A 21029-nucleotide genomic window follows, 5' to 3' on the forward strand; every position below is an offset into this window, starting at 1 on the left:
GAAATGTTTTGAACTCCAAGGTAGGACATCAGGGCAGAACTATTGATAGGTGATGTAATAGGCTGTTGTATACTTCAACATGCATTGTTGCATACTCTAATCAGATTTCCGATAGTGCTACAGCACTGAAACGGCACAAATGACATCCTATGTGACTGTGACCGTGGTAAGCTATCCCTTCTCGACCTGTCTGCAGCCTTTGAGATGTTGACCACACCATCCTCTACCAATGCCTCTTCCATTGTCCAGCTGGGTAGGACTGTGCTCGCCTGGTTCCATTCTTATCTATCCAGTCGCAGCCAGAGAATCACCTGAAATGGCTTCTCTTCCCCCTCCCGCACCGTTACCTCTGGAGTCCCCCATGGACCTATCCTTATCCCCCTCCTATTTCTCATCTACATGCTGCCCCTCGGCGAAATCATCCGAAAACACGTCAGGTTCCACATTTACGCTGACGATACCCAGCTCTACCTCACCACCACCTCTCTCGACCCTCCACTGGCTCTGATTTGTCACGCTGCCTGTCTGATAAGCAGAAATTTCCTCCAATTTAATATTGGGAAGACCAAAACGAATGTCTTTGGTCCCCGCCACAAACTCCGTTCCCTAGCCACCGACTCCATCCCTCTCCCTGGCCACTGTCTGAGGCTGAACCAGACCGTTCACAACCTTGGAATCCTATTTGACCCTGAGATGAGCTTCCAATCACATTTCCGCTCCATCACCAAGACCACCTACTTCCACCTCTGTAACATTACCCGTCTCCACGCTTGCCTCAGCTCATCTGCTGCTGAAACCCTCATCCATACCGTTGTTGCCTCTAGACTTTATTATTCCAATGCTATCCCTGCCGGCCTCCCATCTTCCACCATCCATAAACTTGAGCTCATCCAAATCTCTGCTGCCGGTATTCTAACTCGCACCAAGTCCCGTTCACCCATCACCCCTCGTTGCTTGTTGACCTACGTTGGCTCTCGGTCTGGGAACGCCTCGATTTTAAAATTCTCATCCTTGTTTTCAAATCCCTCCATGGCCTCACCCCTCCCTATCTCTGTAACCGCCTCCAGCCTTACAACCCTCCAAGATCTTTGCGCTGCTCCAATTCTGGCATCATGCGATTCCCCAATTTTAATCACTCCACCATTGCCGGACGTACCTTCAGCTGCCTAGGCCCTAAGCTCTGTAATTCCCTCCCTAAACTTCTCCACTCTCTAACTCTCCCTCCTCCTTTACGACACTCCTTATACCTACCTCTTGGTCACCTGTCCTAATATCTCCTTATGTGGCTCAGTGTCAAATTTTGTTTGATAACACTCCTATGAAACGTCTTAGGATGTTTTACTATGTTAAAGGCATTATATAAATGCATGTTGATGTTCTTATGCAGTGCAGGATTTAGTTGCTGTGGAAGCTATTCTGCTTCATCATGTTTCATATTCTAATCTCTCTCTTCTGGAGTAATCACTACTGTGTATATCTAAATTCAGCATAAAATTCAAAAGAATTATTTACTCTACCTTTCGTTCTCTCACAGATATTCTTTATACTTGCATATTTAGCTGGGAAAGTAAAGCAGTTGCAACTGCGAGTTTTTCTTTGGAGTCTGTTGCTATCTCCATATTATCCAACTGAAAGTGTTTTTTCTGCAGGGTGTCAGGTTTTACCTGATTTTCTGCCCCCAAAGATGGAACTTGCAAACTGAGGACATTCTGCCCAGCAGTCTGGCGGTGAACAAACAAAACTCACTCATCCATCCGAGTGAAATTATGTGATAGACTGTCTTGGGAATTGAAGAGAAAACCTAGTTAAAACTCAGGTGCTAAACCAATAGAGATACTAGGTTGCTATGCAATGTTGCAGATGTAATGCCTCCAACAGCAGTCTAATAGTTTTACACCACAAGGGAACTCAATTGCTAAATTGGTCAGGATCACAAATGTTTTAAAAGTTACATAGTATGTTAGAATCTGTGCTACTAGAGCTCATTGTTATTTTTGTGTCAGGTTTTTAATACTGCTGCCTCAAAATTGCAGGCAACATCATCTACCTGTCAATTTCTAGTGAAGTATATGTATTGAAGCAATTCCAGAATTTGATACTGAACATAATTGGGTCCTACTTATCAAAAAAGACCTGGCCTAGGAGCTAATGCAGGGTCATGTATGTTTCTGTGGTGCTTAGCTAAGAGCGAATTAAGGTATATGTTTCTTTGATAAAGTAATATGGAATTAATCCAAGAGAGATAACACTGAGTATAGGGACCTAAATGTGGAGACAAGCCATTGAGACTGCCTGTGCTGAGGCTACAACACCTGGCTATGGATGTAAGACACCGAGGCTCCAATGAAACCTGGATGTTGGATAAATGCTGTCTGTGGGGAGAAGATATTGAGGCGGTACAGGATGCCCTGGCTGTACAATGAAACTACTGAGGCTGCAGTGGGGCTAGGCTGTGGACAGAAATGACTGGAGTAGTTTTATTTTCTTTTTGTAATTGTGCTGCAAGATATCTTAAGAGCTCAACTTACAACAGCTGTGCTGTACTGGTAAATAGACCAAAGAATAAAAAATAGGCCTACATTCCGCAATTGAGTTCCCTTGTGGTATAAAACTATTAGACTGCTGTTGGAGGCATTACATCTGTAACATTGCATAGCAACCTAGTATCTCTATTGGTTTAGCACCTGAGTTTTAACTAGATTTTTTCTGTAAATGACTTTATCAAGATAATTTTTCTTATTATTTTCTGTGATATTTTTGGTAGTACTTCACAAGATGGGATTTGAAGGATTTGAACAGATAATGGGGAGTTGGCATATGTGAGGTTAGACTCTACAGAATATCATGTGAGTGGAATGTAAGCCTATTTTTTATACTTTGGTCTATTTACCAGTACAGCACAGCTGTTGTAAGTTGAGCTCTTAGATATCTTGCAGCAGATACTTTGAGAAATAGTCCCAACTCGAACCAGAACCATAGTATATACTTTTCATTCTGTGTGAGTACACAGCAATTTCACTGATCACCGAGCTGCTAGTAAACACTAAAATAAATCTAAAATCCAATATCCCACCCACATAGTTTATCAAAGGCCATCAAAGGTTCTGGGGATGATAATATTCTGTAGAATAAATTGAGTCTCAGTGGTATTGATGAATTGCAGGCATTCTTTCACAAATAAGGAAGGTACCATTCAGTCATGACCATACGTGGAAAGAACACTAGCAATTTGTTGTTTCTGGTGAGATATCATCTTTCTATTCCAGAATGCAAACACTTCATTTTCAATAGCTATGCAGACTAGATTCGTCACTGCAAGGTCTGCATTTGAAGGACTGAGCTGGCCTTTTTTTAACTTAGCTTTTCCTTATTTGGTGATTCATGTCACTTCTTGATTAAGGCTTTAGATCAAGCTATTTATAATGTTGAAACTTTCTATCCCTGGAAATAGAAAAGGTGACAGTGATCCCACAGGTTACAGAAATTTAGCCCATTATCTTCTGTTACATTGTATAGATTGTGCCATTTCTAGTTGTTGTCATTTCTTACCCCTTTTTTGAAAATGGTTGTCAGTGTAAAGGAAATAAACGGATAAGGAGACAGTCTGTGAATAAAAATGGAGAGTGTGTGACATCAGAGGCTCAATTTTGAAATGATAGTGGGGGGGAGTGAAGGTGCGCGTGTCAAACCCTAATAATAAAACCGTACCTTTTCCGACGCGATCGCATCATAATTGATGGTGATTAACGTGCTCTCTGGATTTCACGTCCGGCAGCGATTGACAGGCTGGCTGCCGTCAGGAGCTGCAACACGAGGTGGGGGGAGGGAAAGAGAGAGAACAGGACGTCATCTGGCACTGGAACAGAAAATCGGGGGGGGGGGGGGGAAGAGTGGAAGATCGGGGGGGGAGAGGAAATGATTGGGGGGCAAGAGGGGAAGATTGGGGGGCAAGAGGGGAAGATCGGGGGGAGAGGGGAAGATCGGGGGGACATCGGGGGGTGAAGGAGGGGAGATCAGGGTGACATCGGGGGGTGAAGAAGGGGAGATTGAGGGAGTGAAGAAGGGGAAATCGGGGGGACATCGGGGGGGTGAAGAAGGGGACATCGGGGGGGTGAAGAAGGGGAGATCGGGGGGGTGAAGAAGGGGAAATTGAGGGGGGTGAAGGGGCGGAGATCAGAGAGGGAGACATCGGACATCAGAGCATGGTAGAAAGGTAGGTTGATTTTGTGTTTTAACTTCATGCAATGGTTTTTTATGTAATTTATTTTGTTTCTTTTTGCCTGATCCGGGCCTTCGCGCCTGGTTTTACCAGGCATGATTCAGAAGCCGTGGAAAAGCTGCCCAGGTAAGTTAAAAATCGTTCTAACTACCTACTATGTCACAAGTAAAGTGCCTTAAGTACCTCAATGAGGTACATTTGGCTCTTTAACTATCATCCCGCCGGCTTTAATTGCCGGCGGGACTTCCGGATTCGGGACACAGGTGCGTCAGTGGAGAACTCTGAAATTGGTTTCAGCTGGAGCTGGGCTCCAATCCTGAACGGAATTTTCCTGATTTTCGGAGCCCACCCGCCCCCAACGCACCTGCAGTTTCCCAGGAAAATCATGCCCCAGGTGTGTCGTAACAGTGATATCAAAGGTGTAAAATTACCAGAAAATTACAAGGATACGATTACCTTTTTTTTTGGAAATAAAGGAATTTGTATCCTATTCTGTAACTTTACATTAAAAGGAAAATATATTCTAGTGATGTGTTCCAAACCTTCTAATGCAAAGGGGAGATTGCTTCCACATTCAAGCTGATATTGTAGTGTTCTGTCTTATAGATGCACCGACAAATCAATGGGGATGGTGTGGGGATTGAACCTATGACCTTCTGACCCAGAGGTGAGGGTATTATACAAGCCAAGGTGAAATTCAGATTGTGAATACGTGGTGATTAAAGGAGCTGTAAATTTTACTCAATTGTCAATAATTCCTTCCACTGAAATGGAATGTTACATCAATGCATGAAGTGAGCTCGCGACAAAATGTTTGCTCCCAGACTGCCACTAACCAGTATTCACTAAGTTAGGCAAAACTATGGCAAATGGAGTTCAATGTGGGCAAGTGTTAGGTCATCCATTTTGGACCCAAAAATTTACTCAATGGTGAGAAACTAGAAACTGTAGAGGAGCAGAGATTTGGGAGTGCAAGCTTTACACATCATTAATTAAAAAGGCTAATGGAATTCTTTACTCAGAAAGTGGTGAGAATGTGGAACTCGCTGCCACATGGAGTGGTTGAGGCGAATAGCATAGATGCATTTAAGGGGAAGCTAGTTAAGTAATGAGGAAGGAATAGAAGGGTATATTGATAGAGTGAGGTGAAGTACGATGGGAAGAGGCTCGTGTGGAACATAAACAACAACATGGACCTGTTGGGCCGAATGGTCTATTTCTCTCCTGTAAATTCTATGTAATGTTGGCCTTTATCTCAAGGGGGGCTGGAATACAAAGGGGAGAAAGTTATGCTTCAGCTCTATAGAGCCTTGGTCAGACCCCATCTGGAGTACTGCATTCAGTTTTGGGCATCGCACCTCAGGAAGGATATATTGGCTTTGGAAGGGGTGCAGCACAGATTCACCAGAATAATACTGGAGCTTAGAGGGTTAAATTAATGTTCCTATGTGCCAAATCGATGCCTATTCAGGTTGATGTTAAAACTGTAATGGGAAAATGATAGGTTTGGTATTCTGGAAAGTTGAGATCAGGTGGGCCGAAAGACCTTCTTTATCTGAATTTCTCTTGTGACGTTTATGACTTACCAAAAACCATATCGGGTTTTGCAGCACAGAAATTAATTTGGCTTTTGTATCTGATTTTATCTGGTGCAGACAGTAGAAAGGATTTTCCTCTGCCTTTTCACTGGTTTAGTGGTGGTACCAGGATGGAAAACTGCGCAAAATCCTATATGCAACAGCCTCGTCCATTTCCCCACCTATTTAGTTTTCTGATGTTAATTCGAACTGAAGCACCTGCCCCGTACAAGTGGATGCATTTAAATGAGAGTAATGGTGGAATGATTGTATAAGTTACATTTCCTCTCATTATCGCCACAGCAACGCTGTGAGCTAAGAATGCCGCACCAGAACAGGCATCCAGCATTGCTAAAAATGGCGCAACTCCAGCATATTTTTAAACAGCCAAAGCAGGACTGGCAATTGATGGAGGGAAGAATTGCCAGGTCTGTATTGTTGGACTTTGATCTCTTTATCTGAGGTTGCAAAATGTTTTTGTTCCTCAAGACAGGCAGGCAGTGCAGGAGTCCCCTGGGAGTGTTGCACTCACAAACCGGTATTCATTCAGTGTTGAATACCAGCGAGGGAGTTGACACCTTGGGGGAGTGCAGTCAGGAGCAAATCCATGGCACCGTGAGAGACTCAGCTGCACAGAGGGACAAAAGAAATGCAGTTGTTAGGGAATTCGAAAGTCAGAGGGATAGACAGGCATTTCTGCAACTGCTGACGTGAATCCCGCATGGTGTGTTGCCTCCCTGGTGCCAGGGTAAAGGACATCACTGAAAGGGTGCAGAACATTTTGAGGGGGGTGGGGAACAGCCAAAAGTCATGGTCCAATGACTTAGGAAGGAAAAGGGTTGAGGTCCTGCAGTCAGAGTTTCAGGAGCTGGGGAGGAAGTTAAAAATTAGGACCTCAAAAGTAGTAATCTCTGGAATACTCCCAGTGCCACGCGCTAGTGAGTATAGAACTAGAAGGATAAGACAGGTTAATGCGTGGCTGGAGAAATGGTTCAGGAGGGAAGGCTTCAACTCCTGGGGCATTGGGACCAGTTCTGGGGCAGGAGGGATCTGTTCAAGATGGACGGATTGCACCTCAACAGAGCTGGGACCAATGTCCTTGAGGGGAGATTAACTAGTGTTGTGGGGGAGGGTTTAAACTAATCTGGCAGGGGGTTGGGCACCAGGATGAAACATTAGAGAGGAGAAACAAGGTGCACAGTCGATTGGGAGGGACAAATAGCACTAGAGTAAAGAAAAGTTCAGAAATAGGAGGGATCAGACAGAGAGCAAATGCAAGGCAATCTAGGATGAGTTTGGAGTGTTTGTGCATAAATCCAAGCAGCGTGGTAAATAAGGTTGGTGAGCTGCAGGCTCAAGTCGCCACATGGGTCTATGATATAGTGGCAATAACAGAGACCTGGCACAAAGAAGAGGAGGATTGGGTACTTAATATTTCTGGCTACGAGGTATTCAGGAAAGATAGGGAAGGAAAGAAAGGAGGGGGTGGGGAGATGGCAGTATTGATCAAAGAAACTATTATAGCACTGGAAAGGGATGATGTAGTTGATGGGTCAAAGACAGAATCTATTTGGTTAGAATTAAGGAACAATAGAGGAGCTATTACACTACTAGGTCTGTACTATAGCTCCACCAAATAGTGGGAAGGAGATAGAGGAGCAAGTTTGCAGGCAAATTACAGAAAGATGCAAGAACTATAGAGTAATGATAACAGGGGACTTCAACTATCCCAAAATAGACTGGGATGGTAACAGTGTAAAGGGCAAAGAGGGGGAAAAATTCCTGAAATGTATTCAAGAGAACTTTCTTGAACAGTGTGTTTCCAGCCCAACGAGGAAAAAAGCAGTGCTGGGTCTAGTTCTGGGAAATGAAGTGGGACAGTTGGAGCATATTTTAATGGGGGAGCTTGTGGGGAACAGTGATCATAATATTATTAGGTTTAAAATAGTTATAGAAAAGGACAAGGAACAATCAAATGTGAAAATACTTAAGTGGAGGAGGGCTAATTTCAGTGAGTTAAAAAGGGATCTTGCCCAGGTGGATTGGAATCAAAAATTGGTCGGCAAAACAGTAATTGAACAATGGTTCAGGTACAGAGTAGACACATTCCCACTACGGGAAAGGAAGGGCATCCAAAGCTAGCGCTCCCAGGATGACTAAAGATATAGAGATTGAAATGAAACAGAAAAAGGTTTACGACGAATGTAAGTTTCATAATACAGTAGAGAACCAGGCTGAATACAGAAAGTACAGAGGAGATCTAAAAAAGGGAATAAGAGGGCCAAAGAGAGAGTATGAGAATAGATTAGCGGCTAAGATAAAAGGGAACCCGTTGTCTTTTAGAAACATATAAATATTAAAAGGGTAGTCAAAAGAAGGGTGGGACTGATTAGGGACAAGAAAGGAGATTTTCTTGTGGACGCAGACGGCATGGCCGAGGTACTAAATGAATACCTTGCATCTGTCTTCACTAGAGAAGACGATGCTGCCATTATAGCAGTAAAGGAGGAGGTAGTAGTGATATTGGATAGGATAAAAATAGATAAAGAGGAGGTACTTAAAAGATTGGCAGTACTCAAAGTAGAAAAGTCACCTGGTCCAGGTGGGATGCGTCCTAGGTTACTGAGGGAAGTACGGGTGGAAATTGCAGAGGCTCTGTCCACAATCTTCCAATCCTCCTTAGATATGGGGCTGGGTGCTAGAGGACTGGAGGATTGCAAATGTTACACCTCTGTTCAAAAAAGGGGAGAGGGATAAACCGGCAATTACAGGCCAGTCAGCCTAACGTTGGTGGTGGTGAAACTTTTAGAGACAATAATCCGGGACAAAATTAATTGGCACTTGGAAAAGTATAGGCTAATAAATGAAAATCAGCTCGGATTTATTAAAGGAAAATCGTGTTTGACTAACTTGATTGAGTTCTTTGATGAAGTAATGGAAAGGGTTGATGAGGGTAGAACAGTTGATAATGTGTATATGGACTTTCAAAAGGCATTTGATAAAGTACCACATAATAGACTTGTTAGCAAAATTAAAGCCCTTGGGATTAAAGGGACAGTGGCAGCGTGAATACAAAATTGGCTAAGGAGCAGAAAACAGAGAGTAGTGGTGAACGATTGTTTTTCAGACTGGGGGAAAGTGTACAGTGGTGTTCTCCAGGGGTCAGTATTAGGACCACTGCTTTTTTTTGATATATATTAATGACTTGGTCTTGGGTATAGAGGGCATAATTTCAAAGTTTGCAGATGACACATAACTCATAAATGTAGTAAACAATTGGAGGATAGTAACAGACTTCAGGAGGACATAGACAGACTGGTGAAATAGGCAGACTCATGGCAGATCAAATTTAATGCAGAGAAGTGTGAAGTGATATATTTTGGTAGGAAGAATGAGGAGACACAACATAAACTAAATGGTACAATTTTAAAGGGAGTACAGGAATAAGGAGACCTGGGTGTGTGTGTACACAAATGCTTAAAGGTGGCAGGACAAGTTGAGAAGGCTGTTAAAAAAGCATATGGGATCCTTGGCTTTATTAATAGAGGCATGGAGTACAAAAGCAAAGATGTTATGCTAATTCTTTATAAAACACTGGTTAGGCCTGAGCTGGAGTATTGTGTTCAATTCTGGGCACCGTGCTTTAGGAAGGATGTCAAGGCCTTAGAGTGGGTGCAGAAGAGATTTACTAGAATGGTGCCAGGGATGAGGGACTTCAGTTATGTGGAGAGACCAGAGAAGATGGGGTGGTTGTTCTTAGAACAGAGATGGTTATGGGGAGATTTGATAGAGGTGTTCAAAAGCATGAATGGTTTTGACAGATTAAATAAGGAGAAACTGGTTCCAGTGACAGAAGGGTCGGTAACCAGAGGACACAGATTTCAGGTGATCGGCAAAAGAGCCAGAGGTGGCATGAGGAAACATGTTTTTACACAGCGAGTTGTTATGATCGGGAATGCACTGCCTGAAAGGATGGTGGAAGCAGATTCAATAGTAACTTTCAAAAGGGAATTGGATAAATACTTGAAGGGAAAAAATTTACAGGGTTATGGGGAAAGAGCAGGGAAGTGGGACTAATTGGATAGATCTTTCAAAGAGTCAGCACAGGCATGATGGGCCAAATGGCCTCCTCCTGTGCTGTACCTACTGTGATACTATCTGCTCTCTTTAAATTGCTTCAGGCATCTAAATCGTATAGAAGCAGTTTTGTCCCATCGTACCATGCCCCTCCCCGCTGTGCCGAGCTCCAAGCACAGACGGAAATAATGCCTGCAAAAAAAATTTAAATGTGATTGACCCCATAACATTTCTTGGGGTCAGTAGCGGGTGAGTTGGACAGGCAGAAGTCCCACTCCAGCATATTTCTGCTGATGATCGTGAAGAAAATCGCAGCCTGTATGTTCAGATTGTGATGCAACCAAAACATTTGTAAGCATTACCACAAGCAAACACATTTTCAGCTGTGTGGGCTGTTAATGTATTGTGCAATTAAATTTTCTGGTGGCTATTCAGTTCTGTTATCTCTGTAATTCAAAGAGTTCTGCACCATTGATTAAACTGGAGTCTATCAAGAAGATTGGATCTGTCGGGCAGTTTTAGTACTGGATTTGATTGTATTCATGAGACATTTATCAGCAATGACAGGAAGTTAATAAAGGTCTGTGCAGTGTGATAGAAGCTAGACTCCAGGTAACCTGGTGAGGGGAACGACAGGATCGATATGAATGGAATATTAAATAGTACATGTGATTCTACAAAAAGAGTTTTAACAATAACAGTCAGTGATGTTTATTGCATAGCTTTTTTTTTCTTTGCAAAAATTAAAAATATCAATTAATATTTGTGTTTTATAACCAAGTTGAATCCTGTAGAGGCTGAAAATGGTTGTGCTGGGATTAAATATTCTGGTAATATGCACAACTGAACAAGGTCAATCATGGATAGCTGGATGTTTGGAGGAATACCAGTTAACAGGGAGGGACCTCCCTGGTGTGATTAAAGGACATTCAGTAAGATCACAACAATTTTTTGAGGACTTAAAATATAGATTGGCATTTATCCTTGTACAAGGATTGTAATTGTGTAACTGAGCTGTGTTTGAGCATTTCTACCTAGCTGCTGCTTGATTGTGGTTTCTGTGACAAAATGTGTTTAGCGATAAACTCAATAAATTGACGACTACATATGTTACAGGACTCATGCAAGGAGGATTAGCCATTTACAAATGTGATACCCTACTTTCTACTTAATTAAAAAAACTCTGCAAGTCCTGAATTTAATTTTTATATATTTAATTTAAAATGAAATCCCAACAATTATATAGCTGCTCCTCACATATTTACTAAATACCACTGTTTGGACTTGCCTGCAATTTAAAGGGTATACAGTTTTATCTTGTAGTTGAAAACTGATTTGCTTTCAGTGTGCAAGCTGCAATTTCTTGACTCGAAATGTTGTTGGGTGTTTAAAATAAAAAATAAAAATCAGTAATGATTAAATGTTCATGGCATATTGGTAATATGTTTTTTTTATATTGTAGGTTACAACCATCCTGCACTAATCAAAGTGCTGCAGAATCCACAAAATGTGGTAAGTCTGTGTTTTTTTTAAAATTGCCCCTATTTACCTTCTTACCCTCTTTAGAGCACAGTGCATCACTGCCTTGATGACAGGTTGATCAGTCCACTATATGTCTCTGCCAGTGTAGCCATCAAGCTAATCAACACTCTGTTTAGAACATTCATGGGTAAATCACCCTCAATCTTTATGTCTGACCTTTCCTGGGTGCCTCTCATAGCACACGTGAGATTAGGAATGCACTATTTGGAGAAATTGAGCCCACAGCCCTGTATCCTACCACCCTATAATGGTACATCAACAAACGCATCACCCAGTATTTTTATTTTTTTAATTAAAACAGAATTTAATTGGGTTTTTCCAGTTAATTGAGTTAACAAAAAGAACATTTTACTGCTTTCTGTAGGAATGCGGAGGGAGGGAAATACATGTTCTGTACACATATGTGAGTCCTCTGTTCCAAATGATTAAGGAACAAAAATATCTAATAGAAAATTTCAGAACTATTCCCTTACTACCAAGTTGGAGATTGCAGTCTGGATATTAAAACTACTTAAATTATGTACAGTAGTGTAGTGGTTATGGCACTGGACTAGTAACCCAAAGGTTATGAGTTCAATTCCTAGCAGGGCAAGTCATGAAATTGAATTCAAAGTATCTGATTGTTTGTGGGCTAGCAGAGGAAAAATGAAAGCTGCCAGATTGTTGTTAAAAACCCACTTGGTTCACTAATGTCCTTCAGGGAAGGGAACCTATCACTTCTACATGATCTGACCTACAGTCCAACTACATGGTTGATTCAATACCGAGCGTGATTTTAATTCTACTTTGGGCTGATTGGACAGTTAAAATCGCCTAGGTTACTTTCCTGCCGGAAGGCCACCAGCAATCCACTGTTCCAAATTTTAGCTTACTCTACTCAGCAGGCGGCAAGGACTCCCTCTCAAAGCTGACAGGTTCCTTATTTACATATGCAATTTTAACTAGTGGCCTAAGTGGGAAAGGCGCTGTGGTTTTTCTACCAGGTGAAGACAGCAGGAAGAGGAGCCAGGGCCAGAAGAGGCCCAAACAGGGCCTCACAAAGAAAGCTTAGGTCGCCCCTGCTGCGGACTATCCCCCTTACCGAAGACCCCCGGGAGACAGCCCCAAAAACAGATCCCGCCACCGACATAATGTTGCGGCCTTGGGCTTGCCATTTTCCGCCGACTTCCTACCCGTTCCAGACGAGAAGCCAGCCGGCGAGATTTAATTGAGGCCCAGGAGTTAAAATAGCTCAAGCCTCATTTCCGGAGCAGCGGATGAGTTTCTAACTCACCTCGCTACCCACCCGCCTGGTGTGAAAATCGAGGTCACCCTCTGAAATAGCATAGCAAGCCACAGCAGTTAAAGAAGAAAGCTCATCACCTTCTCAGGGCAACTAGAGATGGAAAATAAAATATGGCCTTGGCAGCACTGCCCTCATCCTGAGAACAAATAGTAAAAAGAAACATTTGTCAATGTTAATGCCAGTTCATACTTTTAAATGCACCAGAGACTCACCAATTTGCCCAGTTCTTAGACCATGCTGCATATACCAATATTTCAAAGCTTTAATACCACCAGCACTATAAATTATAATCGATCCAGGTTTCATTACCTTGGATGTAGTTTTTATATACATGATGTAATTTCCTATATAAAATATGTGTCCATGCCTCATATATGCAGAATTCAGCAATAGAAATGATTTTTTTCAACATTGCTGTTTGGTCAGTATATGCAATCAATCAGTCTATTTACATTGCAAATTACAAGAAGACACTAATAAATACAAGAAGACATCAATAAACTCACAGAATGGGTTTGCAATTAGTGAATGAATTTCAATAAAGATAAATGAGGTGTTACATTTGGTAGGAAGAATAAGGAGGCTGCATACTGCTTGGATAATAAGAGTCTCAATGAGGTAGAGGAGAAAAGGGATCTAGGGTACAAATACACAAATCACTGAAAGTAGAGTTGCAGGTTAATAAGGCCATTAAGAAAAAGCAAACAAATCACTGGGGTTCATTGCTAGAGGGATAGAATTAAAATAGCAGAGAAGTTATGTTAAACTTGTGTCAAACCTTGGTTAGACCACACTTGGAGTACTGTGCACAGTTCTGGTCTTCATATTATAAAAAGGAAATGGAGGCACTGGAGAAGTTTCAAAAAAGATTCACAAGGATGATACCAGAACTGAGAGGATATATATATCAGGAAAGGCTGAACAGGCAGGGGCTCTTTTCTCTAGGAAAGAGAAGACTGAGAGGTGACCTAACAGAGGTCTTTAAAATTGTGAAGGGGTTTGAAAGGGTAGACGTAGAGAAGTTGTTTCCATTTGTGAGAGAGACCAAAACTAGGGGCCATAAAAATAAGATAATAATCAATAAATCTAATCGGGAATTCAGGAGAAACATCTTTACCCAAAGAGTGGTAAGAATGTAGAACTCACTACCGCAAGGAGTAACTGATGAGAATAGCATAGATGCATGTAAAGGGAAGCTAGATAAGCACATGAAAGGAATAGAAGGGTATACTGATAGGATTAAATGAAGAAGGGTGGGAGGAGACTCATGTGGATCATAAACACCAGAACAGACCAGTTGGGCCGAATAGCCTGTTTCTGTGCTGTAGAGTCTATGTAATTCTATGCAATGTATAAGTGATCGAGGTGTTAAGAATTATGAGGAATTTTGAAAAGGTAAATAGAAACAAACTATTTCCACTGGTTAGTGCGCTGGTAACGAAATTGATGATCAGCACCGAAAGAACAAATGGAAAGAAAGGAGAAGCTATTTCTTGCACAGCAGGTTTTAGGACATGAATGCATAAAAAGAAAAAAAAAGAAAAGAATATGTTGAAAGGGCACTAAAAGCTCTTTCAGAGAGCTAGCACAAGCACAATGTAGCAATGGCTTCTTTCGGTGCTGCATAATTCTACGACTCTAAATGGAATGCTTTGAGTGGACTGTTGGGAAAAGGTTACCATACAACGTTATTGTGAAGGAAATAATTTAGCTGTCTCAACTACGAGAAACCAAAGACCATTACATTTTATTTTATTGAGAAATCTAGGTAAAGGCCCAAGGCCTATGGGTCAGAATATCATTAAGATTGAAAAGAGTAAAACAAATTAAATCAAGATACTTGGGTTTTAAAAGAGTCTAAGCAGAAAGCTGAGGGAGATAAGTTCCACAGTTCTGAGATCTCCAAAACAATGAGCTAAATTAGAAGATTATGGCATGTTGAGTGTTGATTTCAACACAGTGAAGTTACAGGGAGAAGAAAAAGCATGTAGTGTGTTACTTTGAAGCTTAGGAGAAACAAGAGAGGAATGTTCAGAGAAACAATGACCAGAAAAGAGATAAGAAAGATTATGACAGAGAGAGAAGTTGGAGACTAGAGGTGAGAGAAGGTTCACCTATCAGGCAGCAAGTTTTGAGAGGTGCTCTAAGAAGCTCCCTAGATATAGAAGTATTATAATGACAGCGGAACCCAAAAAATAAAATGTGATAGAAAATTCCAGAAACTGTAAGAATTGCACCAAGGAGGCTGAAAAAGCAACCATGCCACAGGTTTCAAATCTGGTTATGAAATGGGAATGGAGAACTGTCGTGGAAGAGAAAAAACAACACTGGACAAAAAATGATTAAAAAGAAACCAATTACTCACATGACCATGTAAAATATTACAGGTAAATAAAAATCTTTCATGTAGTTAAAACTATATAAATTACTTAAAGTAGAAGGAATATAAAATATTAGAAATAAATATTGTATGTCTCAATGATGCTTGAAGTTAAGTAATTCTGTTTACTATTTTAAAATCGGTGTAAAATTAATAAACAAAGGAATTCTGTTTAAAGAAGGTAACATTTAAATATTTAATTCTAAAACCACGTACATTTGTTCTATTTACAGATTTATGAAGGAACTGGCTGCCAAGTTTTGAGGTGACCCATGACTCGAAGACTCCTCCGTAGAGTCATTTTCTAGATTTGGGGAAACATCAGTTACAGAGGAATCCACAACTTTCCTCCACCCCCATATGGCTCCACAGGCCCCACTGACTGGCTCCACAACCTCTGCAGACTGGCCTTCAGAGGACAGAAGGGAGTTGTAATAGTATCATCCTGGAGCTCCAAGAAGGAGAGTTGCTGGTTTCTCGCTAGCACAGTGAGCACGTTAACTAGAGAGCCAACCTATTCTGCCAACAGTGCCCCACCAAATAGCATAATGTTATGCAATATCATCCTGTCACTGTGCATCTGGGCTGTACAGTGTCACGGACATTTCGAATAACCTGATGATCAGATAAGTACCTACCTCCAATGTGGTGGAGTGTGGAAGGTGTAGCACCTGTCAACTGTGGCTGATGTATCCCCATGTCTTTTCTAGTAGGCCCAGTGACACAATCCAAAGACAACTCTGTGGATGATCCTACCACAGGTGTGCAGCCCTCCTGTGGCTCAGCAAAACAGTGTAAAGTCTGTGTCTTCTGGATCTTGGCTGTGCTCTCTTTGCAGACATATTGTGATGACCTTCAGTATCACTCTGCTTCTCTGATACACTGAATGGTGCTTTGGAGCAACTAGGTCAAACTGTTTGTGGAAGAATTATCTGTGGAGAAACAAAAGAAAATGTTCACTGTTAGATCTTAGACTATGCAAGCACTGCATGATTTACAATTAGACTGTTCCATCCGATAAAATAGTTTACAGTAAGCACAGCAAACAACTGTGGACACAAAACATTGTCGGGGGGGGGGGGTAATTCTGAGTGTACGCTGGCATCCATTGGGGATGATTTTCACTTGCTTCGCCTGGCATTAACACGGCAGTAAAGGCCTCAAAATTAGGTCAGTAGCCTTATCGCCCCGTTAACCCTGACAATGCAGCTGGCACCATTTCAAAAGGGGCCTACTGCCGGGCTCCCAAAGCGTCTGCCTGTTTCAAGCAATAGATTAAAAGATTAAAAACTTTGGCTATCATTTTTTTTGCACTTCAGGGGCATATTATTTAGGTGCTTTGTTTGTCACTTGCAGAACATTTTGTTCATTGTGGGTGATTGCATTTGACCATGTGTTTCAGTCACATACCCAGTTTCTACAGATCTCTGTATCTCTGTTAATTTTTAATTCATAAGAATGGCCCTCGATAGTTTCCAGAAAATCACACTTCAATTCTTTGTTTACTAATTGACCACTACAACAACAACTTGCATTTATATAGCACTTTTAACAATGATAATTGTCCCAAAGCGCTTCACCGGGGCATATGGCTAAAAATGGACACTGAGTCAGAGAAGCAGATATTAGGAGGGATGACCAAATGCTTGGTTAAAGAATTGTGTTTTAAGGATGGGAGGTAGTTGGAGAGGTGGAGAGGTTTAGACGGTAGGGCCTAGGCACAACCACCTAAGGTGGGTTAAAGCGAGAGAGATGCACAGAGTCAGATGAATGGAAAGTTCAGTGGGCGCGGTTGTACCACTGAATGACGTTACAGGGGTAGGAAGGGATGAGGCCATGGAGGGATTTAAACGCGTGGATGAGAATTTTAAATTTCAAAGTGTTGAGCAACCAAGAGCCGATGCAAATTAGCAAGGACGAAGTTGATGGGCAGGCAGGACTTGGTGGAGGATGAAGGGCCGGCCAGGTGAACATTGGAATTGTCGAGTCTGGAGGTGATTGGCAGTAGATTGGCTGAGGTTGGGACGGAGGTGGACAATGATATGGAGCTGGAAGTAGGCATTCTTTGTGATGGAGAGGATGTGACGTCAGAAGCTCAGCTCAGGGTTGAACAGGATGCCGAAGTTATGAACGGTCTGTTCAGCCTGAGACTGTGGTCAGAGAAGGGGATGGAGTTAGTGGCGTGGGTACAGAGTTTGTAGTGGAGGTCGAAGACAATATCTTCAGTCTTCCCAATATTTAGCTGGAGGAAACCGTGACTCATCCAAGACTGGATGTCAGTCAATCAGTCTGACAGCACAGAGGCAATGGAGGAGTTGAGAGAGAGGTAAAACTGGATGTCATCAGTGCACATGTGGAAGCTGACGGCTTATGATGATGATGTTGCCAAGGGGCAGGATGTAGATGAGGAATAAGAGAGGGCCAAGGATGGATCCTCGGGAGAGTTCTAAGGTGACAGTGCAAAGGTGGGAAGATAAGCCATTGCTAGAGATCCTCAGGTTAGGCTCTGATAGGCAATCGTAGAACCAAGAGAGGGCAGTCCCACTGAGCTGGAAAAGTGTGCATCTCTGTTCGTTTGTTTAACAAGACTGGCTCTCGATGGTTACCAGGATATTGCACTTCAATTTTTTGTTTACTGATTGACTAATACAAATCACAGTGCTTTACTGAAATAGGGTCTTCTGTGCATTTGCTGTTTGGTCTCCATTTTCTGTCAGTTACTAAAACCAATGTTATAAATCACAGTTATTTCCATTGGGCAATGGTTTGTATCCATTTGTCAGAGTTATATATTTAATTATCCAGCCATCAGTTGGGTGTTTTAACTTACTACCAATGGTAAGGTATGATGTAGTAAATTAGAATATGCAACATTAAAATTTTGACAGTGCATGCATTTTCTGCCAGATAACGGTCAAAGGTGCTTTTATATCCAACAGTCTAAATATCTGCCCCTTTAAGTTTCTTGGAAGACAGAAAGTGTTTTATCCTTATAATTCTACTATTAGATTTTTAATTATTCAAATAAAAACTTTCATAATTTAAGCAGCCTTAATCCAAAATTCTTCCTGCTGGCTTCACTGACCCTACAAACATGAAGTTGCCTAGTAGTGGCAGATTTACTGCCAGCCAGTTTGAGGACTAGTGATGGACTTTTAATGACCACTTTACTGAATTTGAAAAAATGATGGCTTGGGTTTAGATGCTGCTTTTGCCAACAAGATTGATAAATTTGTCAAAATGCAAGAACAAGTTTTTTGAAAACATTGCTGCTTGTGTTTACATAATGGTGGAAACAAATTGATGAATATTGTATGCACCAGACTTTAGTCAGTGGGTTCTCTGGCTTCATATTGTTGAAATTTCAGAATTAGTTGATCTTCGAACAATTGGTCCACAAATATCTTGACAACCAAAACAAATCACCAATACATTAACTATACATAAAATGGGTAGATTACCATTTTTTCAAATTTATCAAATAGATTTTGAAAAGTCAATAAATAAATCAGCCTTGCCCATTTAGGGCCACTGTATAAAAGTACCCAACCTCCCATTGGTCCCTCCTTCACTGGCATCGCCAAGATCAAGAACTTAACATGGAGAGTTGTGGGCAGGAACTTGCTTCCTGCTGCACGATGGTGTTTTCAATGGCACTGACGCACAATTCACATATATTAACATTTTTATGAGTCACGTATTCCATTGGAAACAGTTGTATAAATACTTCTTAGGGGAATTCTAATATAAAAATGTCTACACTTAACTGTTTTGTTTCCCTGTAATCCCTGTAAGAAGCACTCTAATAGTATTTTTAATGTTAATCAGATCACTAACCTGTAATGCTCCCCGTAGCACTACCATATATTGCTGTATTATCTTTTCCCCTCAAATCACTCAAAATACTTTCTGGAAAAATTTTCATCTGCCATTTTTTCTCAATAACTGATATTTCTCATGTCAAAACTAAAGGTTTAAACAAAGCAACAAAAATTCAAAACATTGCATATTTCACAATGACGTGATTGAGTTTGTCCATTGAATTGCCTTTTGTGTCTTTTAACACCTTCATTGAAATTTTTATTCACAGGCTTTAGCGACACACCTCTTACCTTCCCTTATGCATCTTAGTAAATTAAGAGCCTTTTTAAAAAATACGTTTACTACTTAAGCTTTCATGCCAGTGCGGATGATGCACAATTTTCACCATGGGAACGCCGTACACTTATAGTGATTATACTGTACAGATATAGGGTTTAAATTCTTTAATTATCTTAGCAAACTAAGAGCCAGTGTTTTTTTACCTCAGTAACTTTAAAGAGGCTAATAGTTTTTTTTTAAATTTACCTTTTACATCCGTGCAGTCAGCATTACAAAATAGCCATGGGAGAACCTGTTTCTGTAGGGGCTGGCAGAACAGCATAGCTTCCAACTCATTATGAGTAACACCATGGGAGATCTGCTAGTGTAGATATAGAAATTTATGCCTAGTGCATCCCTCACCCTTCAAATGTCACACTTTATATGAAATAGCAACAAATCATGACTGCATTTTTAAAAAAAGAAGTATACAAAAAGAGAAAGAAAGTCAATAATTTCTTTCTATTTTTTCCCTTCAAATAACCTTGCCTGTCAATCTAAAATGAACTTCCAACAGCAACCACAATTCATGTGTAATTGATATCAGGATGTTCCTATTTAGATCACATCTTCACAGTACCCGAAGAATGGCCATAAAGGGTCAGCCAGCTTAATAGCTAAACATCATAACCATTCTCCAATGTGATCAATGCCACAAGAGATCAGCTAGTTTTATCAAACTACAGTGTGTCAAGCTGAAATGAATGCCAGTATGTATTGTAATTTAATCATAGAATCATACAGCACTGAAGGAGGCCATTCTGCCCATCATGCCTGTGCCGGCTCTTCAGAAGAGCTATCCAATTAGTCCCACTCCCCTGCTCTTTCTCCATAGCCCTGTAAACTTTTCTCCTTCAGGTATTTATCCAATTCCCTTTTGACAGTTACTATTAAATCTGTGCCATCTGGTTACTGACCCTCCTGCCAGTGGAAACAGTTTCTCCCTGTTTACTCTATCAAAACCCCTCTTTATTTTGAACACCTCTATTAATCTCTCCTTAACCTTCTCTGCTCTAAGGAGAACAATCCCAGCTTCTCTAGTCTCTCCACATAACTGAAGTCCCTCATCCCTGGTCCCATTCTAGTAAATCTCCTCTGCAACTTCTCCAAGACCTTAGGCTCGATTTTCCCAGGAAACTGTGGGGGTGGGGGGGGCTCTGAAAATCGGGTAAATCCCATTCGGGTTCGGAGTCCAGGGGAAATGGTAATATTTGTTTATTCGGATTTGCCACGCGCACCTACACCGCCCCCCCACCACACCCCCCCCCCCCCCCCGGCTGCCAACCCGCTACCATTTCAAAATTGAGCCCCTTGACCTCCTTCCTAAAGTGTGGTGCCCTGAATTGGACACAATACTCCAGCTGAGGCTTAACCAGTGATCCCTAATGCTTTAGCATAACTCCCTTTCTTTTGTTCTCTATGCCTCTATAAAGCCAAGGATCCATTATGCTTTTTTAACAGCCTTATCAACTTGTCCTGCCACCTACAAAGATTTGTGTAAATAAACCCCCAGGTCTCTCTGTTCCTGCACCCCCTTTAAAATTGTACCATTTAGTTTATATTGCTTTTCCTCATTCTTCCTATTGCAATATCTCTTGCAAGAGTTAACCCAGGCTTTTTTATTTACATTCATATTTGTTATAACTTTTTTTAAACTCTTCCTCATTCATTTACATTCCATATATAACCATCAATAAGCCTGGTGTCCCTGAGAGAAATCAATAGAATGGAAATGAAATAGCCCCAGAGTATACACTTATAAAGAAGTATAGAACACAGAATTTATTTTACTCAAGGTTTTGTGCCATT

The 21029-nt window shown here is 41.3% G+C and overlaps 1 protein-coding gene across 1 annotated transcript in view; it reads left to right on the top strand.

Annotated features, from left to right (window-relative positions):
- The window catches only part of abat (4-aminobutyrate aminotransferase), a 185317-nt gene that overhangs the window by 114567 nt on the left and 49721 nt on the right, over window positions 1-21029 (top strand). The window contains exon 6 of the mRNA XM_068003182.1: window positions 11336-11385. Within this exon, the coding sequence (XP_067859283.1) occupies window positions 11336-11385 (50 nt within the window). The remainder of the gene's footprint in view (window positions 1-11335; window positions 11386-21029) is intronic.

Source organism: Heptranchias perlo, chromosome 22, assembly GCF_035084215.1.
Source record: "Heptranchias perlo isolate sHepPer1 chromosome 22, sHepPer1.hap1, whole genome shotgun sequence".
Lineage (NCBI taxonomy): Eukaryota > Metazoa > Chordata > Chondrichthyes > Hexanchiformes > Hexanchidae > Heptranchias > Heptranchias perlo.